The sequence below is a fragment of the Gymnodraco acuticeps genome, unplaced genomic scaffold, assembly GCF_902827175.1.
Source record: "Gymnodraco acuticeps unplaced genomic scaffold, fGymAcu1.1, whole genome shotgun sequence".
Taxonomy (NCBI): domain Eukaryota; kingdom Metazoa; phylum Chordata; class Actinopteri; order Perciformes; family Bathydraconidae; genus Gymnodraco; species Gymnodraco acuticeps.
Window position 1 is genome coordinate 54,141 of NW_022991941.1, and position 21,353 is coordinate 75,493.

The 21,353-nt window shown below is 42.9% G+C and overlaps 1 protein-coding gene across 1 annotated transcript; it reads right to left on the reverse strand.

Moving 5' to 3' along the window:
• Positions 1-1,472: 1,472 nt before the first annotated feature.
• dlec1 (DLEC1 cilia and flagella associated protein) lies at positions 1,473-20,468 on the reverse strand. Its single transcript, XM_034200438.1, has 38 exons — positions 20,168-20,468; positions 19,393-19,533; positions 19,157-19,313; positions 18,883-18,996; positions 18,627-18,802; positions 18,332-18,555; positions 17,185-17,263; positions 17,022-17,109; positions 16,139-16,312; positions 14,884-15,020; positions 14,579-14,671; positions 14,305-14,395; positions 14,050-14,212; positions 13,703-13,895; positions 13,163-13,239; positions 12,666-12,840; positions 12,479-12,575; positions 12,266-12,396; positions 12,024-12,170; positions 11,610-11,740; positions 11,343-11,493; positions 10,679-10,795; positions 10,273-10,394; positions 9,943-10,128; positions 9,799-9,866; positions 9,575-9,726; positions 7,676-7,791; positions 7,509-7,579; positions 6,122-6,330; positions 5,896-6,048; positions 5,704-5,826; positions 4,545-4,639; positions 4,303-4,387; positions 4,021-4,224; positions 2,495-2,656; positions 2,245-2,395; positions 1,764-1,860; positions 1,473-1,671 (listed from the first exon to the last, which is right to left on the reverse strand). The coding sequence occupies exons 1-38, from the start codon at positions 20,267-20,269 to the stop codon at positions 1,557-1,559; spliced, it is 5,067 nt and encodes a 1,688-aa protein (XP_034056329.1). The 5' UTR covers positions 20,270-20,468; the 3' UTR covers positions 1,473-1,556.
• Between the last annotated feature and the right edge of the window lie 885 nt (positions 20,469-21,353).

Below are 21,353 nucleotides of genomic sequence, written 5' to 3' on the forward strand. Positions count from 1 at the left end.
CCCTTGCTTCTGTGCTGGAGAGTGCAATGAATATCAATTGGACATTTGCATCTCTCTGTGGAATTCCAAACACTTGTCCACGTCTGAACTGTGCTGTAGATGAACACCACAGGCAGCTGTAAGGAACAATAACCGGTTGTGTGTGAGTGTGTGTGTGTGTGTGTGTGTGTATGTGTGTGTGAGAGGGGCTTGCAGCATCAGTTTGCAGATTGTTTGAGAGATTTCCTGCTTTCCTCGGGAGAAAAGGAGGATGCCTTTGCAGTCAGATTTATGAAAAGTAATTAAAAGTGTGTCGTGTTGGAGGACTCTAGACACTAGACCATTTTTTTCCTTTTTCTGGTGGCTGCCTTTTTTTGATCTTTGCTAAAAGGGTCTAAATCCATTCTCCCTCACGGCGGACTGCGGCTGAAATCGACCCGCGTGAAATCAATGAGGCCTTTGGCACTCAGGTGAACTCAACAGGAAAAAAGAACGAGGCATGTCTTGTTGTTTCAGATCAAACCTTACAGTAAATGATGGATTTCCTGTGGCTGAACAGGAGATTCCCGAGAGGAGGCGCTGCAACCTCTCGACTGCATGTCAGGTGAGAATAAAACACAGGTTTGTTTACAGCTACAGAAGAGACAACTCCCATGTTAGTCTTTGCAGAGCATTCACATATATATGCAGGAGTCCTGAAGTCAAAAGTAACACCTTTTAAGACCCTTTCCATACATTTTAAGACCTCATCGCCACTTGGAGTTTTAACCGGTTACCTTGGCGACACACTTTACCTCACATTGACTAAATACAGTATTGATTGTCCTTCCTCCTTATCTTCCAACCATTTGGACGCAGACTTGCATTTCCCCATAACGATGTTGTTTAACAACCGGCGTAAACGGAGCTTCGCGCGCTATCAAGCAGTGAGCGCGCGATGTCCTGTTCAGATGACGTCAAACCCAACGGGATGTCATCAATAAACTACACAGAATCACACTACACACCTACGCCATGATTACATTCAGGCACACTGTAGAATACAACCTCTTTGGATCATTTATATACTTATTGAAAACAAGCTACAACACATCCTGACATACCTATAACACACCCAAACAGCAGAATAGGGCCCCTTTACTAACAAATCACTAGTAAATGGATGCAGTGTCCGGTGTTCCTGGTATCTCCTGTTGTTTCCTGTTCTGAAAATAGTCTCCAGGGTTTATCACATGGTGTCACAGCAAATTCCTGGACTGTAGAGAACTAGAAATCAAGACTGTGATGATAAAAAAAAGTGATTTGAATCATCACAAAATAAGAGACTAGATGCATTTCGTTGCTGTTTTGATTACCTTGATCTTTGCATGCTCAGATAATGCTACTTTGCCTTAATGAAACCTGCATGTTAAACAGCAGGTTAGTAAGTGGCTTTTTTAATTAAAGTTCATTTAAAAAGCACATATATATCTAATACATTGACATACACATGACAAGTTGCTCTTCACATTTATTTACAATCTTACAAAGGGCTTATATGTGTTTGTGTTTATGTGACTGTGGTGTTGAGAGGACACTCAGTGTGACCGGTGCACTTCATCATAGGACCCTGTCCCCTGCAGCTGCAGAGTGAGGGGGGGCTTCACCAGAGGAGACCAGAGGACCACCGCGGCCCTGAACTCTCCGTCATCACTGCAACACACAACGTGCAAACAGCTGAAACCTGGGCATGTTTTGAATACCTCTCTATGGACACATTATAATGGAGGTCTTTGGTTTGTTACCTGGGAGTGAAACTGATCTGGAGACAGAGACTGCAGCCGGGGACGAGGAGCCCGAAGTCTGGGGTCACTCTGAACACATCCTGTCCTTCATCTGACTCTATACACACACACACACACACACACACACACACACACACACACACACACACACACATCACACACACACACACACACAACACACACACACACACACACACACACACACACACACACACACACACACACACACACACACACACACACACACCACACACACACACACACACACCACACACACACACACACACACACACACACACACACACACACACACACACACACACACACACACACACACACCACACACACACACACACACACACACACACACACACACACACACACACACACACACACACACACACACACACACCACCCTAGTTCCAGAGTAAGAGCACTGAAGTGAATGGCAATAATATGTAGAAGACACGTCAGTATTTACCTAAAACTGCTTTCCAGTAGGTCTGCGCTCCGTGGCTTTGCAGAGTGACGTCTAATGTCTGCGTCTGTCCGATGTGGCAGATCCCAAAGTCGATGCAGTCGCTGGACAGACGCATCGAAACGAGATCCAAATCTGCACAGAGAGGCACCGTCTGCACAGAAGAGATGTGAGAGCTCAATTACTAACACATCATTACACACTATAGTATATTCTTTCCCTTTTACACATTTCTAAAGTGACCGTGAGTGACCTGCAGACTGTTGTTGCTGTAGTGAATCAGGAGGTTCTGCTGGAGCCTCAGCTTGCTCCCCCCTCGAGGACGATGCATCAGCGTAACCCCGGGAGGAAGTTCCTCCACTGTCTGCTCGGCATGATCCAGGAGAGACAGGGAGCAGCGGAAAGACACCTTCACCTGGAAATCACAGGGAAAGATCCTAATAGTGAGAACATCACAGCTTCATGGTTTCTTTAGTTTTCTCTTTCTCTACCGGACTCCACTATAATGTATATAATATCCTGTGTGCTGCATTTCTTTAGTAGTAGAATGGTCTATTAAGGAGTATTGTAATTGTATTACTTACTTGAAGATCAAAGATGAACAAGAATATTTGTACAAGAAGAATTGGGAATTGTCTTTGAGGCTTAACCGGACACATTTCCTCCACTTTTAAACATTGTTGTCAGTTGTATTACTCATTCTGTTATGCCTGTAGTTATAACACTTAACCATTCCACTTTCATGTATAATGCTATTGGCTCTTAGCGCATGTATATTCTCTCCAATGCTACACCAGTGAAATGCTAACCCTAATGTTCCAGTTAGGGATCAATCAAGTATTTCATTTAATCTAATCATTCAACACATGTTCCTCTCGTATGAGTAAGGGTTGGCCCCTCTGTTGTTTCCCCGACTCAGTCTGCAAGGAATCTGGGTGTGACCCTAGATAACAACCTGTCCTTCACTGCAAACATCGCTGCTACAACCCGCTAATGCAGATACACGCTTTACAACATCAGGAAGATACGTCCCCAGCTGACTCAGAAAGCGACTCAGGTTCTGGTCCAGGCTCTCGTCATCTCACGCCTAGACTACTGCAACTCCCTCCTGGCTGGTCTACCTGCATGTGCCATCCGACCTCTGCAGCTCACCCAGAATGCAGCGGCTCGTCTGGTCTTCAACCTTCCTAAATTTTCCCACACCACGCCGCTCCTCCGCTCCCTTCACTGGCTTCCGGTAACTGCTAGAATCCACTTCAAGACACTGGTACTTGCTTACCATGCTGCGAATGGATCTGGCCCTTCGTACATCCAGGACATGGTTAAACCGTACACCCCAGCGCGTGCACTCCGCTCTGCATCAACCAAACGACTCGCTGCACCCTCGCTGCGAGGGGGACCCAAGTTCCCATCAGCAAAAACACGTGGGTTTGCTGTCCTGGCTCCAAGATGGTGGAATGAACTCCCCATTGACATCTGGACAGCAGATAGCTTGCACATCTTCCAGCGCAGACTGAAAACTCATCTCTTTCGACTCCACTTCGAGCGTTAGAACTACTAACAGAGCACTTATATACTAATAAAGGGCTGGCTTACCTAAAGCCAGTTGAGTAGCACTTGAAATGTTTTTGCTCTATGAAGCCTGATGTACTTATATGATTCTGTTTTCTTCAAGTTTGTATTTTGTTGGTCGAACGCACTTATTGTAAGTCGCTTTGGATAAAAGCGTCAGCTAAATGTAATGTAATGTAATGTAATGTAATGTTCTCCTCTCCTCACCTGCATGCTGTGTTGCGGCTGCAGCAGCAGGGTCTGGCTCTCTGCAGTGGGGGGGTTGCTGGAGCTGCTGCTTTGGACTCTAGTCTGCGGCCTGAGCACTACAAATGGATCCTGAGCCCCCAGTTTGAAGTGTAGCGGCATCTCTGAGTTGTTTTTCAGCTGAAGGGCCCGCGTGACGTCAAAGTCCCGAACGAGCAGCTTTTTCTGGAGCAAAACAACCGGAGTGAGAAACACTGTCTGGGATCAATACTGTGTACTTCAGTGTTTGTTTCTCAGACTGACCTCCTCTGATTCTGCCGTCAGTAAATCACCGGCCGAGGCGTGAAACTGCAGCGCCCCCCCGTCCTCCTCCATCTGCACCGACAGCCTGCAGACACACAGAGCCAAGAGGAAGACATGCAACTCAATCAGACCACCTCTGAGCCCCTCGTCCACAACATCAGCTGATTGCAATTTAGGAAACATAAATAGAGTTGGAATCTTTCGGGGTGTTTTGGGGACTAAATGTGATTGTATTTGCTCACGCTGCAGGCTTAACGGCTGCTAGTAGATCCACTCTGAGTGGATCCAGATCCAAACCCTGAGCTCTGATCACTTTACCCGGGACACAGGCAGCCATCTGTAAACACACACAATAATGAGGGTTTCATCAGAGTCATTTTCAGTTTGCTTCTCCAGTTAAAGAGGACGTATTCTGCTCATTTTCAGGTTCATATTTGTCTCTACTGGGACATGTCTCCATGCTTCAATGTTCAAAAAGCTCTTTATTTCTCTCATACTGCCTGTGCTGCAGCACCTCTTTTCACCCTATGTCTGAAACCAGAGCCCAGTCTGCTCTGATTGGTTAGCTGGCCGGCTCTGTTGTGATTGATCAACCAGCTTAGAGATGTCCCGCCCCTTAGCTTATCACGTTCAATAGAGAGGCGAAGTCCCGCCCATCTACTTCCGACCCATGGGACCTTATTTCGGAAAAAGTATATATTGAAGTCAATGGAGAGAGAAAACTTATCTTTCGACCCCGTTTGAATTGTGCCACGAATTACACATATGATGTTTGTCAATTTAAAAAATCATTTCCGTGTCAAAAAAGTCAGAGTTTGTCGTAAAACTGTTGAAATATAAGACTATCAAAAATACGCAACTAGAAAGACTACAAATCCCAGAGTCCCGGTCCCGCATGCTGGCTCTCACGGAACCGACTAACTCCCCTTGTGTGTATGCACAGCTCTCAACGTGCCCAGACTTGGAGTCATTTTCTCCTCTTTTAATACTTTCCGCCTCATTCTGAAAGAAAGGAGTGAAATGTTTCAACGTGACGGCCGTCTTGGTGTGTGGAGCGAGACGGGAGATGTAGTTCATTGAGTGGTTTCACACAAAAACAAGTGTTACTTTTAAATTGACAAACATCATATGTGTAATTCGTGGCACAATTCAAACGGGATCGAAAGATAATTTTTCTCTCCCCATTGACTTCAATACATACTTTTTCCGAAATAAGGTCCCATGGAGGAAAGGGAGGGACTTCGCCTCTCTGTGTTGGAGCGCTAGCCAATAGAAGCGCAAGTGTTTCACAGTGATGTCAATATGTTCCTCAAGTAAACAAAGGAGTCCAATGGAGGCGTTTCAGGGAAACCCCAAACAGCCTAATAGGGCCTTTTTAAAAGAGTTTAATGTTGTTGTTACCTCTGAGTCTAGACTCATGAAACCCAGAGCCAGACCCACAGATCTGGACTCCCAAGCTGACCCGGAGAGAGTCAGAGGAGTGAAGGACGCGTGGATGGTGCCGCTGCTTTTGGCTGGAATCACCTTGAGAGAAAGCAATCATTATATACACATACGTTAAAGCTAAATGTGGGTCAAATCTTATAGACTTACTATTTGCTGGGGTGTGATGCAGTATGGGTAATCCGACAGGTTGCCCACATGAGGTCTGACCAGAACGGAGATTAGTTTTTTCTCTGCAGGAGCGGGATAGAGGCAGGTTTCCTCTTCCTCACCTTCATCCTCAGAAACATATTCCTCCCCGCTCTGAAATCAGTACACATAAGTATCTCCCAGAGGCAACGCTATAAAAGTGTTTGTATCAGTGAAATGTACTCACGGTCATGCTTCGGAGGGAGGAGCTCGTTCCCTCAGAGCCTGGGGACTGATTTATTTCCCAGGATGCACCAGAAATCCTTACAGCTCCGCTCAGCAGCTCGTTGCCATCAGCATCTTTAAGAGGAAAGGCTTCTCCGTACGCCACCACCACATCCACCAGTTTACCGTCGTTCTGGTCGATGTTAAAGGTTTCCCAGTCCATGCGGATATCTGGCAGGAAGTTGAGATTTAGATTAGATACAAAAACAGTGAAGGCAAGGCAAGGCAAGGCAAGTTTATTTATATAGCACTTTTCAACACAAGGCAATTCAAAGTGCTTTACAAAAAATGAAAGACATTAAGAAAAAGGCATTTAAAATCAGTCATTAAAAAGAAAAGCTAATAAAATAAACATTAAAAGAAAAAATACATGGATAAAAGTTACAGTGCAGTTTAAGATGTGAATAGTTCAATTAAAAGCAGCGACAAAAAGAAAAGTCTTCAGCCTGGATTTAAAAGTAGTCAGAGTTGCAGCGGACCTGCAGGTTTCTGGGAGTTTGTTCCAGATATTTGGAGCATAATAACTGAACGCTGCTTTACCATGTTTAGTTCTGACTCTGGGGACAGAAAGCTGACCAGTCCCTGAAGACCTGAGAGATCTGGATGGTTCATAATTTAGCAGGAGGTCAGAAATGTATTTTGGGCCTAAACCATTCAGTGCTTTATAAACCAGCAGCAGTATTTAGAAATCTATTCTTTGACACACAGGAAGCCAGTGTAAAGACTTCAGAACAGGAGTGATCCACTTTCTTAGCGTCAGTGAGGACTCGAGCAGCGGCGTTCTGAATCAGCTGCAGCTTTCTAATAGATGTTTTAGTGAGACCTGTGAAGACACCATTACAGTAGTCGAGTCTACTGAAGATAAAAGCATGGACAAGTTTTTCCAAATCCTGCTGTGACATTAGTCTTTTAATCCTAGATATGTTCTTTAGGTGATAGTAGGCTGATTTAGTAACTGTTTTAATGTGACTGTTGAAACTCAGGTCAGAGTCCATGACTACTCCTAGATTTCTGGCTTTATCTGTTGTTTTGAACATTGCAGACTGAAGCTCAGCGCTAACTTTTATACGTTCTGCCTTGGCTCCAAAAACCATTACCTCAGTTTTATCTTTGTTTAATTGGAGAAAGTTCTGACACATCCAGTCATTGATTTGTTCAATGCACTTACTCAGTGTTTGAATTGGAGCATAGTCTCCTGGTGAAATTGTTACGTACATTTGTGTGTCATCTGCATAGCTATGGTAACTTATTTCATTATCTGAGCCAGTGGTAGCATGTAGATGTTAATGAGAAGAGGCCCCAAGATGGAGGGGAAACCAGAGTGGACGTTTTTATGATTCCACGTATACCAAACATGGTGGGATTGTTGATGCGAAGCGATCTGGACACTGTGTCACCTCCAGAAGCATGAGTGCCAAACCTAATGATGCACACAGGAAAGATATGATTCAATATAAAGAATGCATGAAAGAAGGACGGCTGATTGAATTAGGGAGAAATGGAGTGAGGAACAGACTGTGTGATGGGTCCCTGGTTCTGGTATTCTGGACGTGGGCCCGTCATTTGGAAGTAGAGAGGGCAGCCTGTCACCTTCATCTGCATGGGGAGGAACGAGGGCTCCAGGTCCCCCACCTGCAGGAGGGAAACTAGATTTAAAGGTCCCCTATTATGCTGTTTTTCATTACTTTATTATAGGTCTCAGATAAATACAAAACCTGTCTCTGATTGGCTGAAACACCAAACAGATCATTGCAGCATTACCCATAATCCCCTCTGTTTCAGCCCTGTTTCCAAACTGCTGATTCTCTGTCTGGTACTTCAGATGAAAATAAGGAGCCCCTCCCCACGCCCCTCTGAGAGATTTGGTTACAAAGAACTCAATGGTGCTCTAGAGGAGATTCAGGTGATAAGGGGGGGGGGGGGGTTACCTTGGTTGCTGATTGGCTAATGGTTACACAAGACAACACATCGTTGAAGTGGCCAAAATCTGATCAGCTCATTTTCAGACATGTGGTTTTTATAGAAATGGATCAAAAAGAGAGAGAGTCTTTGTTCCTGAAACAGATCACCCATTCTAGCCATGCCTCATATCCCTCTATTTCACTTCCTGTTTCAAAAGTGCTGATTTGGGTATAAAGCTTTAACAAAAATAAAAAATTGATAAAATAAAAAAGGAGGGGTCTGAGCTCATGCGGGACCCGGCAGCTACCGTCTAAACTAAATGCTGCCGTGAGGAAACGCCATATCATGGATTATCAAGGATCTGAAACAGTTTGGAGCTCAAAGGCTTTCTCTCTTGCCGGTTATACCACAAGGTGAGTTCCTTTTTACTTCCTGCTTCTTCACACACATGCTCTCCAGTACAGGTTAGCTCTGAGTGTTAGCGATGCTAATGTAAACACCGACCATATAGAGAACCGCAGTGACGCATCCTAAAACCCGGAAGTAAACTCCTTCCGGTTCCTTTGTCAAAAGGCAATGCAATTTCTCCGTAGGATTTGGGAAAATAGCTGGAAATAATGTCTGTGGTTGAGACACATTTAAGAGACGGGTCACGTTTTGTTCAGCCGGATGATCTCCACATGTCTACCCTATTTTTATAATTTTCTAATCATAAATCTAGTCGCCAGAAGCAAAATGCTAACGCTATGCTATAAAGGAACTACAGCGGGGTCGCTGCTTCAACGTCACGCCGACTTAAGATCCATATTCAAACACACAGATTCTAAATTGTACGAGTTGAAGCGTTTGTTTGAACAGTCTGCAGGAGGCAGGGACTTGCTTTCAAGCAGAACAGAAACTAACTTAGAGGAGTGTTTACGTGTTCGGCGTAATGACGTACAACGTCCTCCACGACTTCTGTAGTCCTATTCAGCCACTTGTTAACAACTCTTCAGAAATCACCAGTGGGGTCACTGCTGATGTATTTAATGTCGTAGAACAAAACATGATCTGTCTCTTCAATTTGTGTCAAACACAGACCTGATTTCCAGCTATCTTCCAAAACCCTATGGAGAAATCTCATTGCTTTTGTCGAAGGAACCGGACGTGGTAAAAATGCTAACTTACTTCCGGGTTTTAGGACGCGTCACTGCGTTTCTCTATTACGTCCAAAACAGTCGGGCATTGTTTCTGATAGCAACGTTTCTGATTGGGCCGTGGGTCCACATTTCAGATATTACGTCATATCGGACGCAAATCTGGATCAGCTAAGTTGTTCCCCCGTTTTTAGAGATTAGGGTACGGAGGAAAAGAGAGAGGGTTTTATTTTCTGACGCTGCGTGAGTTCCCCGATGCACCGGGGACACATATTTATGTATGAAAGACATCAAAAAGTGCATTTTGCATATAGGTCCCCTTTAAATGAAGAATCTTGCAGAATAAAGTGAATTCCCCCCATTGTTTGGCATCATACTTTGCATACGAGGAGATCTCTGTATTCCCCCCACATGTCGGTGTAGGCGGTGACGTCCACAGTCTGCGTCTCAAAAGCTCCCAGAATCCCATTTTGTGGAAGGACCAAGAAAGCGGCTCCTTTCCCATGAGCCAGCAGGCCGCTCACAAACTCTGCCAACACATACAGGAAGTGTGAGTGTGTACTCAATCTTTCATTTACAAAAAAGTGTGTGCTCTAAATACCCTCTTGTGCTTTTTTCTCTACTTTCTTGGCTTGAACAGAGTGCAGCGGCTTCTTGACGTATGTGGGTCTGCGGTTAAAATGCAGAATGTGTCACATCTGCAGTAAAGTGATGCATTATTCGTTATTCTGCAACCTCCTCTTACCTTTTCTCTGACTGGTTATTTGGCTTCGAGGCATGGCAGTTGAAATACTCTGCTTCGATGGTGAAAGGCGCAGGGATGGCAGTTTGATTGGTTATCAGTAACTGCTTGGTAACAGCTCTCTTCAGAATAACATCGTCTCCAAAGTCAAGTACCAGTGCTGAGGGGCTCTCATCACCTGAGGGAGAGCTGGAAGCAGACAAAATCAGCCATGACCAAACACTCACGATAGGTGTTTGATAGCAGTTTTTAAAGAGGTTCTATTGTGCTTTTTGGGGTTTTCCCTTTCCTTTAGTGTGTTGTATTGTTTTGTGTGTCTGCAAAGGCTATTACCAGACACTTGGCAGGGAGTAGGACACACTGAGTTTCTTGATTTTGGAAGCAACGATACTAAGAACAAGAGGAGAGTTCATCCCTTGGACCTCACAGAGAGCAGCTATCTCCGTCAGCTCCACCTGGACAAAAAGACAAACCATATTAAAATGCTATTATTATTATTATTAAAAGATATTTTCATACGTCAAATAATTGCGTATGAGGTTTCTAAAAGTTGTTTGGTACTCTATTTATGTGAATTAACTGAGGAAATGATTGCAAGTGACATATATTTGATTAAAATTCTGCTAATATCCAGCAAGAAAGCTATCACTAGGAATTGGGGTAAGCAACGAAAAACCTTCACTCTCACAGACTCAAGTGTTGATTGACAAAGTGTGTGATATATTGGTGTGTGACTTACATCTGTGTGAGAGGTAAAGGTGACTTTGATCTCCAAGCTGTCGTTAGGTCCCAGAGTGCCGGAGGACGGCTCGAAAGTGGCTGAACACAGATCAGCCAGTTCACCCTGCAGCTCAGCCTGGGGGGGGGGGGGGGGGAATGTGAAAGTCACGTCACCAATGTAATCATTTTTATGAAGATATCATAATTTAAGACAAAAATTAAGAACCATTCTGTAGTTGTGAGAAATGTCATTGTAAGTTAATAAAAAAATTACACAAGAAATCATTTATAAAATACAATTTCAGAGTTCATTCATGTGAACAACACTCAAACATACGAGAACAAATGAAATATAGATTCAGAAAAAGTGAGAGAAAGCAATCGAGGAAAGTTCTTTTTTGGTCCGTAACCATTATTAACATTTTCCGAGTTGGACCTCATAAATATGTTATTTTAGTGTTTTTCTAGGAACATAACTGCCCTCCCCATCTCCAAATCATTAAAAAAAATGTACCTAAAATCACAAATTGTGCAATAATATGTACCCAAACAATTTTGCATATTGAACCAATTATTCCTTGCACACACACATACAGAAAAGGGCTTTTCCACATGATTTAAAGCAACATCAATTGTTCTTACTTCAAATGAAGTCATGATCAAATGTGTTAAAGCCAGCGTACCATCCAGCTGAAGTGAGAGGGCAGCAGCGTCTGGTTGAACAGAGTGACGGTGGCTCTGGCATGCACCCCCATGTAGAGTTCAGAGAGGAGCAGCTCACAGCTGAGCAGACACACCTGAGGCGTCTGAACATCTGCCCGCACTGACAGGTGGCTGCAACAGCACACAGGTGGTGTTATCAACAGTGGGTTACATCTCCATCTGCACCATCTCCAGCTGTATTTGAATATCATGCATATTGAGGAACAGTGAACTTGATGCATCCTTACCATCCTGTTCCATTCTCCACCGTTAACTCCAGCTCTGTTTCATATCGCTGGCAGGAAATGGGAATAAATAGCACATCCACACTGCAAGAGGTCAAAGGGGGAAGCACACCTCTGCATGGCGCCACTAAAATCTAGGAAAGGGAGATTATACAGTTTTGTACATTTAAACGTTTTTAGACTGTAAGTGTAAATATGCACATTGACATTAAATTGTATCTCTGTCATCGCTACTACCTCTGTGTTTACCACTCTTATTTATTTATTTGTGTCTATTTTTTACTCCAGTGAGAGTTGCCAAAGAAATGTCGTTGTACTTTGTATGATGACAATAAAGATACATTATATTATATTAATTTTGAATATTTCATGTTGTTTTATCACATTTGTGTTGCTCTTTAACCCAGTGTTCAGTACCTGTGGGTGTTGGTGCTGCCTCTCCTGCAGCCTCCAGCCGGCTTCCAGCTGAGTGACGTTAGTGAGGATCAGCGAGGTCTGAGTGTGCTCCCCGAGCTTCAGGAGCCCAAAGTCCACACTGGGAACATTCAGGGTCACTAGAGGACCCTATAAAACACCAAATAATGAGCCTCACAGGGAAGTTGTACACAGAGGAAGTCACAGCAACCAACTTTATGTTTCGTGATAACATTTGTTTTCACCTTAAAAGAGACTTCCACTGCCAAAGTGACGGGCTCGTGGCGGTGCTCTATGTGGCAAACCACACTGGTAACAACCCTCTCTGGTTTCCCTCCGTTCAAAATCAGGTCGAAATCAAAACACTCGTTCTCCTCTGGACACAGGGAGGAAAAATAATCAATAAAGCACCAATGAATCGTACAGCTTCCCGCATCTTATCGAATTGTCTGACACACCTATTGTACCAGCAGAGGGCTGTACTTCTATTATATGGCTGCTGCTTTTCATCCGTTCCCACTGGAAAAAGATGGCGGTTCTGCTGTGGTTCCACATCTAGTTCACACAACACAGAAACAAAATGATTACATTAAAATCTGACATCTTTAATTAAAAGTTAACATGGGTAAAAGTGACTCAAAGGACCTTGAACTGCCTGCATGTGGTCGTGCAAATAAAAATCTCTCCGGGAATCACGGCGGCGTACGGCTCCAGCAGGACGTGGTACGGCTCTGTTGACCCCTTGACCTCTATCTCCATGACGATGACATCGCTCACATTGGAGCCAGTGCGCACAGGCTGGAGGACACTGGGTTTACACCTATGGTTTACACACACACACACAGACAGACAGACAGACAGACAGACAGACAGACAGACAGACAGACAGACAGACAGACAGACAGACAGACAGACAGACAGACAGACAGACAGACAGACAGACAGACAGACAGACAGACAGACAGACAGACAGACAGACAGACAGACAGACAGACAGACAGACAGACAGACACACACACACACACACACACACACACACACACCTGTTTAGTAAACTGACTGTGTGCAGTGACCTTTTGAGGATGCGTTCACATACTAATATTTACAGTACACACTTCTACCACTGTTTAAAGGATCTTTACCTATTGTCACTGGACTCTGGTGGCAGCTGGGGAACATCCCTCAGGACTAAGTGACAAACACTGTGGTAATCCTCCAACTTCAGAAAACATAAAATAAAGTATTTAGTAAGAAATACAGCATTGGATTTATATTTATCCTCTGACTTGGAGTGCTATTTATCTAGCTTGTTTTGGTGTGTGTGGCAGAGTGTTGGATATATATATATATATATAAAGCCTTGTGCGTGTATTAGAACTATGGCACTCAGCTTGTTGGGCTAAAAGCGGCAATTAAATAAATCCAGCAGAAAATAATGACCTGGTTGCATGATGCAGATGCACGTGGGAACTATTTTCGTTTACCAAAATACAATAATATGGCATCATGAACCTTGTTTCCATTATTAGAGACACGTTGTAGGACGCTGACGCAGCAACTCTCACCAAAACGATCTAGATTTGATCAAAATAACCTTCAAGTAAGAGGATAAAGGACACGTTTTGATATAACTTCTCAATATAAACCCCTGCTTTCTGTGTTCTGCCATGTTTTCTGTGTACCTCTTTAGGGCAGAAGGTGAACAGAAACTCTTGCTCCTGACAGGGGGGAAGAACGCCAGTTATCGGGGTGACGTGGAAAACACCGTCTGTGGTCGGGTGGAACTGGATGTGTTTGGGCTCTGGAGTTTCCCCTGGGAGCTGCGGGTGCAGGTTGGGCTTCATGGTGTGCCAGTGGAAGGGCAGCTCCAGGTGGCTTCAGACCCAGAGAGAGAAAGAGAAAGTCATTTGATAGGTAATGATCCATGAAGGGAAACGTGTGTTTTTTCTGTCACACAGGGTCAGAGCTACAGAGAATCAGACCTTGGTATTTCACGTTGTGTATTGATGTATGAGGGTGTGATGCTTACACGTTGTTCCTAATGATGACTCTCTTCTCCTGCACAGAGTGAGGGTTACAGGGGCTGAATCGGACAAAGTGCTCTGCAGTGAGGTCGTGCACCTCTCCCACCACCGGGGGCTCCTTCCTCCCAGAAACAGACACAAGCTCCAGAGCAATCAGCTGGCCCTCACCTGGGGAACAGAGACAGAGGAGGGGTCAACATGTTTTATAGAGCATTAAAGCATTATATTTGCATAGTTTTCTGATGCCTGAAAAGATTCACCTTCAATGGAAATGTCTTTCACCTGACAGTTATCACACACTATGGTGAACATCTGACAGCTCTTCTCAGCAGCGGTGGGGAAAAAAACCACCTGCAAACACACATAGATATATAAAACAGATCTAAAGATTTTAAATCATTTCAACGTGTCGATTTATTTGAAACATAAACATCTTAGTGAGAACAGCTGATGCAAACTATGGGATTTAATCCAGCCAAATAAGCATTGCATTATAGCATATTTCTTGTAAATATACCCCTATAACACGCTCACCTCCACTACAGTGACCTCTCCTGGCTGCAGCACAAAAAGAGACGGGCTGATCGCAAAGGGTGGCTGCTCAGAGAAGTGAGTTCTCGCCAGACACTGTATGAAGAAAGAAAAACAGATGACAAACATTTAAAAAACATACTTTTTATATTACTAAACCTTTCCTAACGATTGTTACTTTTGAGATTGCAAGGTGAGATTATACATTGTAGGTGTCAAGATGGCGAGTGATGAGAGAAAACATTTTCAAGAAGCTTAAACCCACGGAATGCAGGAAACATATGAATGAAATGAAAACAGATTTGTACCCTCAGGTTGGAGGCTGGCCACTGGTTTTTGGGGACGATGCAGAACGTCCCGGCGCTGACGCCAACATTTTGGCACAGGAACTCCACGAACTTGACTCCTCCGATCAGACAACAACCACACTCCAGAACTCTTGGTACTGCATGATAATAAGGGGAAATCTTATTATGCATGGCACAGGGTATATGCAGGAATCCTGAAGTCAAATGTAAAACCTTTTAAGACCTTTTTTAAGACCCTTTCCATACATTTTAAGACCTCATCGCTGTAAGGGAAACTTCTGCAGCAATGGAGAGTCAGGACTCAGAGAGACACGAGGAGAGTTGGAGCTTTGATGTCAAACAATGATAGTTTATTACAAGGATACGGCCGGAGAATTCACATCACAAGTCACAGCAGCAAAAGGTTCTGACTGCACGGGTGGGTTGTCATGTCAATTCTGATCAGCCTCGCATCTTGGTAGACCTTTTAACTAGTTTACAGAGTCAAATCCACATATTGGGGATGGGCGTAAACATCTGCAGACACAGGAGATGTCTCTCACATCTGTGGAGCTTAGAAAGCCAGCGTTCCCAGTCGTAAACTCCCCTATCAGGCCATACAACTTGACACTAAGTGCTGGAGAACATTCCTTAAAGCTGGCGTCACGAACAGGATTTGTTATTAACGTCAACAACAGGCAATAAGGTTAAATATCTTAGGAGTAAGGAAGAATTATTCTTTGACACTTAGGAATAAGGAAGAAATATTCTCTAACAATCGCCACTTGGAGTTTTAACCGGTTGCCTTGGCGACACACTTTACCTCACATTGACTATATACAGTATTGATTGTCCTTCCTCCTTCTCTTCCAACCATTTGGACGCAGACTTGCATTTCCCCATAACGATGTTGTTTAACAACCGGCGTAAACGGAGCTTCGCGCTATCAAGCAGTGAGCGCGCGATGTCCTGTTCAGATGACGTCAAACCCAACGGGATGCCATCAATAAACTACACAGAATCACACTACACACCTACGCAATGATTACATTCAGGCAGACTGTAGAATACAACCTCTTGGACAATTTATATACTTATTGAAAACAAGCTACAAAATGTAACGCCTTGGAAAACGCCGTTTCATACTTTTTAATAGGCTTAATTTTCGCTAAATTGATTTATCAACTTTTAATACTTTTTAAGACCCCGCGGACCCCCTGATGGCAGTATAAAGTACACAAACAAAGGAAAGTTGGTAGATGGTTATGAGACCCACATGTGAGTATTGGAGGGGGTCTTCTGGCCATGACGGGCACCACAAGCAGCTGCTCAGCCTGGGTCTCCACCACCAGGAAGTCCTCAAATTCCCCCAGAGAGTTTGGAGCGAAGCGCACTGTGTACTTACAGCTCATCCCCGGGGCAACAACACCCCCCTCACCCGGGAACCTCCCTGCAAAACATACCGGAAAACATACATTCCTTCAGAGTTCAAATCTATATTATAATTCAGAATTGTTGTATCCCGGGGGAAGTTTTGTTGGTGACGGATGCTCCAATTTAGAAATAAATAAAAATGAAAAAAGGTAACTAAACAAAATAGAAGTAAGATATGTATATTAACACAAAGTAAGAATGAGTAATAGAAAGATAAAATAAAGATATTTATAGAAAATAAAAAGTTAAATACAAAATAAAATATTTATATAAAAATCAGAAATCAAAGTAAAAAGTCCAATAAAAAATCTAATAAAATCGAGTAAAATCTAATATTTGTATTAACATAAAAAGACAAGATAAAATGAATTGAAGATATGTATATAAACACAAGAAGTTAAAGTAAAAATACACTTTGTACCACATGTAGATTACACTGTATATAATGGTGTATTCTATTAGTTTGAATAGATATGAATGCTAAATTGCACAGTTTAATAGATGGAGTAATGCCAGTCTCATATAGTACAGTAGGTGGCGCTGATGTTCACACACAGGAGAGCAACAGCAACACAGGAATGCCAAAAAACACCTTTTGCATTCCAGACAATTAATCTGTCAAAACACCCTGGCATTTCTTCTGATACAATCACAGGCACACTTTAATGACTACAAACAGGATTTAAAGAAGCAGTGCGATCCGCTGTGACAAAGGAAAGGCTCACCGAGGCCAATGGAGAAGTAAGGAGTGTTGGGGGGGATGACTCGGACCGTACGGCTGGCAGACGTCAAGTTTTTCAGCTCCAGTGTAGTCTGGAACGGGACGGGGCACGTTACTGTACATCACTGCTGACAAAATCTCAGGATAATTCAATCACAGACACATACCTCGTATACCTGTCCTACAGTGTAGTCGGTGAACATGACCACTGAGGGAGTAGCTAGGAACACAGGATCATCAGTGGAGCTTTAAAAAAATCACAAAACAGTTCAGTATATATTTTTGCTCTCAGTGAACACAGGAAGTGGTGAGCAGGGTAACGAGCTACCACTGCCTGCATTAACTTCTACGTCAAAACCACAAAGCAAGCATTTTTGATTTGATTTTCTTCCCCTGCCTAAGCAGACATTGTCTTTTGGGTCGGATCAAAGCTGGAGCTGCGCTAATGTTTGTTAAAGGAAACTATTTGTTGTAAGAGGTACTTATCCTGTGTAAAGTCAGTGTATTTACCGAGCAGATGTCGGTCGCCACACCCCGAGTAAAGATGTGACAATATTCGAAATATAGCAAACACATTAACATATAGTTCTTTAGTGGGTCTTTTTTAACGTGGTTAAAATTGGGGGCATGCAGGATAAAAGGATTTGAATATATCTCAAACTAGCCAATTTCAAAACATCCAAGCTATCCTTTTGAATACAACCTATAATAATCATCATGATCACTGATCCACAGCGTTGACACTCTGCCACACTTACCACACGCTTCTTGCTGACATGACACACTCGACGTGTTGATTGTGGTGAGCAGTGTTTGAGTCCACACGCAGATTATGAGTCTCTTTTAATGCTCTCACTGCATGATGTGACTTGTTTCCCCTTCAGATGGACTTCTATCTATGTTTGACTCAGGGCTACAGCTGTGGCAAAATGCATCTGAAAATGTTGACTCAAAATTGTAATAGGTATCTGCAAGCAAATTATTTCTTACCCAATATAGCTTTTCAAAATGTAATATGATCCAGAAACACAGCCTGCTAGATGTGTTGTATTATAAATTATAATACCAGGAGTATCAAGTTACATATTTCTGCTTTGGCACAAAAGATACACTGCTTTTTACACGGTGGTAAAAGATGCTCATATTTGCAATTATTATTAGAAAGAGACGATCTGACTTAAGCCTATAGTATGTCCACGTCCACCATAGTAGATTTTCACATGTGACCTACTATGACCTTTAACATGCCTTTTTGTATTTCCTGCCCTGCGTTTAATGTGAAATGGTGACGTATACTTAGCCCATTCCAGTTACCTTTGTTCCTCCATGCCTCTCTTCTCATGCTCCTTCTTCCCCACTTTGGTTCTGGGCCGGACGAGGGATGTGCCCCCCTGCTGTGCACTCGGAGGAAGGAAGCGAGGGTTGCGTAGGAAATTGTGTCGATCTTTCAGCTTCTGAAGTTTCTCCAGTCCCTCTTCTCGATCCTGTGCGCTGGGCTCATCCTTCCACTTGGGTCTAGGTACGGTCTGTTTGGACTTCTGAAACATATCGTAAACTTGTGTTAAAAAGTCCTCTGATTCATTGAAAGGGTGTAAGTGTGACTCCTCACCTCTTTAGGTTGCCTTCTCGTTGGGGTGACTGAGCTTGATTCAAAAGTCAGGCTGAGATCTGATTCGCCTAGAATGATCTTCTCTGGACTGGGAATTAAAGTGTAACCATCATCCTGAGGCTCCTTGGACACGTGCATGGCGTAGGAGAGGGTGGGTTTGCCAGGATTTGATTTTACTGACAGGAAAAGAACAAATGAGAACCTGGCCAAACATGTTGTTTATTTATGGTTTAAGATCCAAAAGAGGCTCATGTACTTGCTGCCGGTGCTTCCACATGTGGTTTTTGTGTAGGTAAGTAGTCCTGGGGGGAAAGGAGGTTGTTCATTTCGAGAAGGTCTTTGTCCACGCACCAGGAAAAGGCAGATTGGACTGAAAATAGACATAAGATAAGATAAGTACTTTATTGATCCCGATTTGGGAAATGTTTGCGTTGCAGCAGCATAAACATACATATACATATAATTCAAATTGTTACTTGTAATTTTTCGAAACAGCAGTATATTCATTCATGGTCATATTCCCATCTCACCTGTGAGGAGGCCCTGTTGATCGATAATGTCTCCCATCCTCTCCCTCATCCTCTCGTAGGCCTGCCTCTCTGTGGCTGCAGCCCGAGCCCTGGCCTGGATTATATGACTCTCCAGCATGTCCGCCTCTTTTATACGCCGGCTGTACTCAGAATGAGCCTGTAATAGGAACAAATATATAATACAGATATATATATTTGCTATGGAGTTGTGGGTAAGCCTTGTGTAGTTAGGCTACCTGTTGAAGCTCTTCCACATATCTGTCATGGTAGCTGCTGCGTCCATTCTTTGTCTTGATGAGGTTGGACAAAGTGTCTTTCCCAATGATGTCTTTAGTGTAAAGGTCCTTGAAGGTGCTCGCCAACACGTGAGAAATGTCCTAATGTACCAGAATGAGAAAAAGTTAATTTTACTTAATGCTTAATGTGAATTTAGTTAGTGTTTAGCAACATTGTATTCTTAGTAGCAGGCAGTGCTATTCTTTTGTATGCTACTTTTTACTTTTACTCCACTACATTTTGGAAGCCCATAGTGTACTTTTGACTCCACTACATTTATTATAACACTCACAGTTACTAGTTACTTTGTACATAAACAAACTAATGTTAAGCTGATGTGGTATAATCAATGCAGTACTGTGCTACTATCTACACAGTATTTCAAGTATCTAAATTTGTCGAACATTGACCAAATAAATACTCTTACATGGAAAAACAATAACCATAATAACAAAATACTTTAAAGATACGATATAGTAATTTCGATGTGATGCTTTAAGTACACTTTGATGATAATATTTCTGTATTTTATATTATTCTGAAATGGGCCATTGTGCAATATACAATAAGTACTTTCACTTTTGGTACTTTAAGTACATTATGATGCTAATACTTTTGTACTTTAACATAGGTAACATTTGAAACAAGGTTTTTACATGTACTGTAGTGGAGCATTCAGTATTATGTTATCTGAGTACTCTTTACACCACAGGTTGTTTGGTAAACAGCAGGTACCTGGGACTTCCCTGATGCGGGTCTGTGGCTGTTCACAGACGGATCAAACAGAGAGGGTTCTCTGCTCTCTGGTTCCTCCAGCATGGCGCAGGAGACGCTCATGTAGCTAACGGTATGCTAATTAGCTAAACAAAAGTTAGTAAGTTAGCGTAAATAAACACAAACACATGAATTAGCATGTAATGTCAACGTTAAAACAGACTTATAGCGTTAGCAAGACGACTTATTTCCCTTCCAAATATAACTTATACACATTTTTTAACTAGGTAAAACTGTGGCCAAAATGTAAAATTACTCGCTCCCTTACGCCATGTTTATTTACATGTGGTTGCCATAGTGACAGATACATCCGCTGTAGCCCTCCAAGAAGGAAACCACAGAAACATAAAACTAGTGCCCCAAAACACATTATTTGAGAAACCACGTTTAATATTGTAACAATATGCTAGCTATTTACGCCTATGTGCTTAACCTTTTCACTATTTGTTGGTTTGTTTTAGTTTTTTATTTATTCTATAACAGCTGTCAGGTAAATATAGTAAAGTCAAAAGTAGGCCTACTCCACACTGAATAGTAGGCTATGGACCAAAACACTTTATACTTCAATGCTTCAATATATTTATAAAACAATCACACCTGCATGATACTGCACTGTCATGAGGTGTGGCCTTGTCTTCTTTTCATGAGGGCTTTATTCCACAATGCTACCAATTTAAAAAATATGGTTTTCCATGGACAAAGCAGACGTAGGCCTTCAAACTGATATTGAGGGATAGGTTGTTTCCGCACATGTTGACATGCAAAGTACTTTCCAACCAATGCAAGCAAATAAAATTGTCGGTGGCATTATGCAAAAAGAGTGGTTCCTGCTTAAGCAATGATTTTTGAAACACATTGCTTTTTGTGAGGGCAAAAACTCCAAATACAACACACATTCCTTGTGCTCAAGTGGGATCTCAAAGGGGCAATTGTTAAGCCTCCTTTTGTATCGCCTCGAGGTTTGCCAGACAGAGTTTTTCCTCATCTTTTTTTTTCACAAGACTTGCCCCAGCAGGAGAGTTCGTAGAAAAGAAAAGCCTGGCAGTCACTGAGGCTCAGAGCGTGATCTGTGTGAGCACTCTGAGCACTTTTCCCCATACTACTACTTCAAATTATCCTTCCATATTAGACACCAAAGCAGGTTATC

What these genes read in the sequence shown, in the direction of transcription:
- dlec1 (XM_034200438.1), bottom strand. Translation starts at nt 20,269, where the DNA reads ATGAGCGTCTCCTGCGCCATGCTGGAGGAACCAGAGAGCAGAGAACCC. An exon ending in GTCATCATTAGGAACAACGT is followed by an intron (nt 13,896 to 14,049) that starts GTAAGCATCACA and finishes CTGGGTCTGAAG; the next exon opens with CCACCTGGAGCTGCCCTTCC. An exon ending in CAACAATCCCACCATGTTTG is followed by an intron (nt 6,331 to 7,508) that starts GTATACGTGGAA and finishes ACTTCCTGCCAG; the next exon opens with ATATCCGCATGGACTGGGAA.